At 62.1% G+C, this 6,721-nt stretch overlaps 1 protein-coding gene across 1 annotated transcript; it reads right to left on the bottom strand.

Annotated features, from left to right (window-relative positions):
• Positions 1–2,278: 2,278 nt before the first annotated feature.
• On the bottom strand, positions 2,279–2,992 carry LOC109740093 (uncharacterized). The gene is made up of 2 exons (XM_020299124.1): positions 2,794–2,992; positions 2,279–2,694 (listed from the first exon to the last, which is right to left on the bottom strand). Exons 1-2 carry the CDS (start codon positions 2,990–2,992, stop codon positions 2,279–2,281), a joined length of 615 nt encoding a protein of 204 aa, XP_020154713.1.
• Positions 2,993–6,721: the final 3,729 nt, after the last annotated feature.

Below are 6,721 nucleotides of genomic sequence, written 5' to 3'. Positions count from 1 at the left end.
GACCCGGCTGATTCGGGCCGGTTTTCACTATGACCGGCTTGTCGCAGACATCGGCCGGCTCGGGGCCGAGGTGGAGAAGGCGAAAGCGGAGGCGGCGGGAGCCTGGCAGGCACTCGACGAAGCCGGCCGGCTGCGGGAGCAGCTGGCGGGCGACAAGAGCCGCCTCGAGGCAGAGGTGGAGCGCCTCAAGGCGGAGGCCACCAAGGTCGTGGAGGCGCAGCAGGCCCTTGCCGAGGCGGACCAGCAACGCGGCAAGCTGGCCGACGACAAGGGGCAGCTTCAGGCCGACGACAAGGGGCAGCTTCAGGCCGAGGTGGAGCGCCTGAAGGCGCTGGTGGCCACGGCGGAGGAGACCCGACAGGGGGAGACCCGGCTCCGCGAGGAGGCCGTGAAGGCGGCCGAGGACAAGGACGCCGAGCTGAAGGCGGCCCTTGCCAAGGTCGCCGACCTGGAGGAGCGTGACCGCATTATTGCCCGGGAGCGGCGCGGTACGTTGCTCGAAGCGCAGCACCTGGAAGAGTCCTTCTCCAGTAAGTGCTTTCCTTGAATTTTGTTGTTGTCGGGTTGGGACTCCGGCTCTTCTTCCTTAGTAATTTTCTTCTGACTTGCTTTCCTTCTTGGCAGGGGCCTTCTCGGAGACACACCAGCTAGCGGAGGAGGCGGTCTGCTTTCAGCGCGACCCGCAAGGGATCGTCAGCTCCGGGACGGACCCGCGGGTGGCCTGGACCTTCCCGGAGATCGTTGTCACTGCCGAGGCCCGTTTGTGAGTCTTGATCAAGCAGATGGGCCGTCTCTCCGAGGCCGGCGCGGCGATGATGGCGGCCCTTTGGCCGGGTTCCATCACGCCGAGCAGCTTCACAAGGCTGGCGCGCTGGCTGGAGGCGGGCCCGGAGCGGCTCCATGACTGGCGAGTGTCCGCTGCCCGTGTTGGCGCCGAGATGGCGCTCAGGTTCGTGATATCTTGGCATCCGGACTTGTCGCTGGACGCGCTGATGGGCCAGCGAGCCGGCTCGGAGAGCCAGCTACAGGCGGAAGCCGGCCAGATTGCTGCTCGGGCCAGCTATATCGCCGGGTTCGCCTTCCACGACGAGTTCCGGCTAGAGTGGGCGGAAGACGGCGGAGTCGTGCCTGCTGACGACTACGGCCTGCTTCTGGATGACCTGGAGGGCAGTTCTGAGGAGACAGGCATCTACCGCGACGCGGACGTCGGGGAGGAAGATACCAGCACCTCTGCGGACCCGGGAGCTGCGCGATCCGGCGATGGGGACGCCTGAATTTTTAACTTATCACAGATTTCTGTTAGGTAGCAGGTCCACCCACCCACTGGGGCTTGACTGGGTGTAATGAACTCTGGCCTTGGGCCTGTTTAAATTTATGATGTATGAGCTGCGTGAATGTCTGCGCCTTTGCTTTTCCTTTTTGGAGCCGTTTTCTTGCAACCTTCCCCCTTTGGGCCTCCCCCCCGCGAGTTTGACGGACAAGGCTTTGGTCTGTGACAAGGGGTTCGGCCTTTGAGAGGAGCGTACATTACTTAGGTTTTGAAACATTGAGCATGAGCGAAACACCCAGTGGGCCAGCTGGCGGCAGTCCGGCGGGGCCGGGTTGGCGAGCAGCCGGTCGTGCGGCAACTTAAAATGGTGAGGCCGGGTCGGGCGATCCGGCGGTATGCATAAACTTTGTGGATGCCTGCGCTTTTGCTTTTCGTCTTTAGAGTCGTTTTCTTGTAACTCTCCCCCTTTGGGCTCCCCCCGCGAGTCTGACGGCCAAGGCTTTGGTCCGTGACAAGGGGTTTGGCCTTTGAGAGGAGCGTTCAATACTTAGTCTTTTAAAACATTGAGCGCAAGCGAAACACCCACTAGGCCGGCTGGCGGCAATCCGGCGGGGCCGGGTTGGCGAGCAGCCGGTCGTGCGGCAACTTATAGTGGCAGAGCCGGGTTCTTGACTTAGTGCTCGTGGTGCGCTGGTGCTTTGGACTCATCTGCTTGCCAGTCGACAGCCGAAGCCTGATCTGCGGCTTAGGGCGAAGCGAGAAGCTTATGGCGATCCAACGCGTTTGAGAACTGCTAAGGAAAAATGACGGGTGGCCAAGCCGGCCAGCCCCCGAGCCCCCGGGTTGAGCGAGTCGACCCGGTGGCTGGGTTTCGCTTAAGAGTAAAGTAGTGCACAAATGTAGGAGACACAATAGCCTGGTCGCAAAAGGGGGCAGCCCCCGAGCGTCGTTCGGGGACCCCATAGTTTCAGATGGTTACAAAAGGCAGCGATACATACGTGCACTCGGCTAACTGTAAAATGGGCGGAGGAGCTCCGCATTCCATGGCCGGGTTGTTTCTTCGCCGGCGGTGTCCCTCTTGCGCTTGTTTGTCTTGCGGGTGTCAATGAGGTAGTACGCGTTGCGGTCGCATAAGGCCTTGCTGACGATGAAGGGGCCCTCCCATGGGGAGGACAGCTTGTGTTGGCCAGTCTGCTCTTGGACGAGTCGGAGGACGAGGTCTCCCTCTCGGAAAGGGAGGGGCTTGATCTTCTTGCTAAGGTAATGCCTCAGACCTTGATGGTAGATGGCTGAGCGACTGAGCGCTAGGAGACGCGCTTCTTCGAGCAGGTCGACGCCGTCTTCACGGGCTTCTTTTGCTTCGGCTTCCGTGTACATCGTGACGCGCGGTGAGTCAAACTCGACGTCGGTCGGGATGACGGCTTCTGCTCCGTACACGAGGAAGAACGGGGTGAACCCGGTCGATCTGTTTGGCGTGGTGCGGAGACTCCAGAGGACGGCCGGCAACTCGTCAAGCCAACTACCGGGTGAACGGATGAGCGGCTCGACGAGTCGCGGCTTGGTGCCGGATAGGATGAGACCGTTGGCCCGCTCGACCTGGCCGTTGGACTGCGAATGTGCGACGGAAGCCAGGTTTAGGCGGATGCCGGAGACGGAGCAGTACTGCGTGAGCGCGCCCTTGGTGAAGTTGGTGCCGTTGTCCGTGATGATGCTGTTCGGCATGCCGTAGCGCACCGCGATGTCCTTGATAAATCGAACGGCCGTTGGGCCGTCCAGCTTCTTGATTGGCCTTGCTTCGATCCACTTGGTGAACTTGTCCACCGCCACCAGGAAATGCGTCATGCTGCCCCAAGCGGTTTTGAAGGGTCCCACCATGTCGAGTCCCCAGACCGTGAAGGGCCAGGCGATCGGGATGGTCCGGAGTGCCGACGCCGGCTGGTGGCTGCGCTTGCTGAAGCGTTGGCATCCTTCACACTTGTGGACGAGCGACTCTGCATCTTCGAGGGTCGTGGGCCAGTAGAAACCATGGCGGAAAGCCTTGGCCACCAGGGATCGCGAGGCGGCGTGTGCCCGCACTCGCCCTGGTGTATGTCGAGGAGGATTTCAATGCTCTTGTCCTGCTCGACGCAACGTTGGAACATGCCGGTGGAGCTGCGTTTGATGAGCTCGTTGTTGATGATGCTGTAGGCGGACGCTCGGCGCTGTACTTGCCGGGCTTCGGTCTCGTCCATGGGAAGGACCCCGTTTTCCAGGAACTCCGAGATGGGCAGGGCCTAGGATGGTGCCGCGACCCCGGCGAGGACGGCCATCACGACGGGTTCTGGGGTGGCAGCCCCCGAGCCGTGTTCAGCGGCCCCAGGGCCGGGTTGGAGTGTGGTCGGGCTGGCTGGAGCAGTCCCCGGGCCAGGTTGAGGCACGGCCGGGTCGGTTGGAGCAGTCCCTGGGCCGGGTTGAGGCGCGGCCGGGTCGTCTGGGACATGGATGGACTCAGAGTCCGGAGACGGCTTGATGGATGGCCTGTGTAGATGCTCGAGGGAGACATAGGAGGAATGGACTGCCGGGATGAGGCGATTTTTGTGAGCGTGTCGACCGCTTCATTTTCTGCGCGCGGGACGTGGAGGAACTTGCAGCCCGCGAAGAATCCAGACAACTTCTGGACGAGGAAGCGGTAGCTCGCCATGTTGGGGTCGTGGGCGTCCCACTCGCCGGAGCTCTGCTGCACCACCAGGTCCGAGTCGCCGTAGCACAGGATGCGCCGGATGCCGAGTTCCTTGGCAAGCCGGAGGCCGTGCACAAGGGCTTCATACTCGACGACGTTGTTGGAGGCGGCGAAGTGGATCTGCAGCGCGTACTTGAGCCGGTCGCCCTTGGGGGAGGACATCACGATGCCGACCCCAGGCCGAGTCGCATCTTCGAGCCATCGAAGTGCATGCGCCAGTGCGTCGAGTCCGGCGGCGGTGGCAGGTACTGGGTGTCGGTCCAGTCGACGAGGAAGTCGGCCAAGGCCTGGGACTTGATCATGGTGCGGGCTCGTAGAGGATGGTGTGGCCGGCTAGCTCGAGTGCCCACTTGGCGACCCGGCCAGAGGCTTCCCGGCACCTGATGATCTCGCCGAGAGGGGCCGTGCTGACCATGGTGATGACATGCTCTTGGAAGTACTGCTTCAGCTTCTTGGCGGTGAAGTACACGCTGTAACACATTTTCTGATAGTGCGGGTTGTTCTGCTTCGAGGCGGAGAGCACCTCGCTCGGGTAGTAAACGGGACGCTGGACAGCTTGGACTTTGTCCTTCTCTGGTCGTTCGACCACCATCACCGTGCTGACCGACCGCGAGGTTGCGGCGATACAGAGCAACAGCGGCTCCTTCTCGGCCGGTGCGGCCAGGACTGGTGCGGTGGAGAGCATGCGCTTGAGATCCCGGAAAGCTTCGTCCACCTGGTCATTCCATTCGAACGGCGTCGTTTTCTTCATCAATTGATACAGGGGCAAGGCCCTCTCGCCTAGCCGGCTGAGAAACTGGCTGACCGAGGCCAAGCAGCCGGTGAACTTCTGGACATCGTGCAACCGAGCCGGCTTGCGCATGCGCTCGATGGCCTTGATCTTCTCCGGGTTTGCCTCAATGCCGCGCTCCGAGACGAGGAAGCGGAGTAGCTTTCCGGCCGGGACGCCGAAAACGCATTTCTCCGGGTTGAGCTTGACCTTGTACTCACGCAGGTTGGCGAAGGTTTCCTTCAAATCATTGAGGAGCGTGAGGTGCTGCTTGGTCTTCACCACGTTGTCGTCCACGTAGACGTGGATGTTGCGGCCGAGTTGCGGTAGCAAGCATTTCTGCATGCAGCGCTGGAAAGTGGCGCCGACGTTCTTCAAGCCGAACGACATGGTGATGTAGCAATACGCCCCGAAGGGCGTGATGAAGGACGTCTTCAGGGCGTCGGTCAGGTCCAGCTTGATCTGATGATAGCCGGAGTAAGCATCCAGGAAGGATAGGAGCTCGTACCCGGTAGTGGACTCGATGACCTGGTCGATCCGCGGGAGGGCGAACGGGTCTTTGGGGCAGGCCTTGTTCAGGCTGGTGTAGTCGATACACATGCGCCAGGTCTTGTTCTTCTTCAGGACGAGGACTGGGTTGGCCAGCCACTCGGGGTGAAACACTTCCATGATGAAGCCGGCCGCCAAGAGCTTGGCGACCTCTTCACCGATGGTCCTTCTCTTCTCTTCGAAAAAACGTCGTAGGGGTTGACGGATAGGCTTGGCCTCCTTGCGGACGTGAAGTTTGTGCTCGGCATACTTCCTCAGGATACCCGACATGTCCTTGGGGGTCCATGCAAAAATACCTCGATTCTCACGGAGGAAGTCGACGAGCTCGCCTTCCTATTTGCTTTCGAGGCGGGTGCCCATGACAACGTACTTGCTGCAGCTGGGGTCTTCCGGGTTCAGCTTCACCTTCTTGGTCTCCTTGGAGGGCTTGAACGCGGCCTCGTCGGCTGGCTCCTCAGTCGGGATCTGTGCGGCCGACGCTTCTTGGGCCAGGGCGATGACCCGGTCGAGCTGGCGCCGCTCCTCGGCTATGACTAGTGACTCGGCTAGCTTGGCGCCTTCTCGGGCGCAGTCCAGGGACTTGCAGTAGTCGCCGGTGACGGTGATGAGGCCCTTGGGACCCGGAAGCTTCATCTTCAGGTAGGCGTAGTGGGGGACCGCCATGAACTTGGCGAGCGCGGGCCGGCCCAGCAGTGCGTGGTACGCGCTGGACAGGTCCACCACCTCGAACCAGATCAGCTCGCGTCGGAAGTGACTGCTATCGCCGAACAGGACGTCGAGCCGGACCCGGCCGATCCGGGAGCAGGAGAGGCCGGGGACGATGCCGTGGAAGATCGTCCGGGTCGGCTCCAGGTCCTCGGCCTCGAGGCCGAGTTTGGTCATGGTGTCGCGGTAGAGGATGTTGATGCTGCTGCCGCCATCGACGAGAAACTGGGAGAACTTGCACGTGCGCTGGGGAGCGACGATAGGGGCTCGAGGACGAGGGCGTAACCACCCGGGTTCGGCATGACGGCCGGGTGGTCCTCCCGGGTCCAGGTGACCGGGCGCTCCGACCAATGCATGTACTCCGTCTTGGCCGGGGTGACGGTGTTCACCTCCTGCCGAAGGAGGCGCTCGCTGCGCTTGTCGTCGCCAAGGCTGGTGAAGACAACATAGGTCGCGTTCTGGGCCGGGTAGGGGTCGTCGTGCATCGCGCCGCCGGCTGGAGGTGACGGCGGAGGTGGAGGCGGCTGCCTTGCTCCCGGAGCCGGAGCCGGAGGCGGTGGGAAGTCGCCCCTGGCGATGCGCTTGATGATGGCTCACTGTCGGAGCGTGTGCGTGGATGGCCTCGCGCCGCTGTGGTGCTTGCAGGGAGCGTCGAGCATCTCCTCGAAGCTCATGACGGGCTGCCATGCCGTTTTGCCGGTGTTCCGGC

Source organism: Aegilops tauschii, chromosome 1 (genome assembly GCF_002575655.3).
Source record: "Aegilops tauschii subsp. strangulata cultivar AL8/78 chromosome 1, Aet v6.0, whole genome shotgun sequence".
Classification (NCBI taxonomy): domain Eukaryota; kingdom Viridiplantae; phylum Streptophyta; class Magnoliopsida; order Poales; family Poaceae; genus Aegilops; species Aegilops tauschii.
The sequence above is the reverse complement of the archived record's forward strand: the minus strand, read 5'-3'. Positions and strand labels throughout refer to the sequence as shown.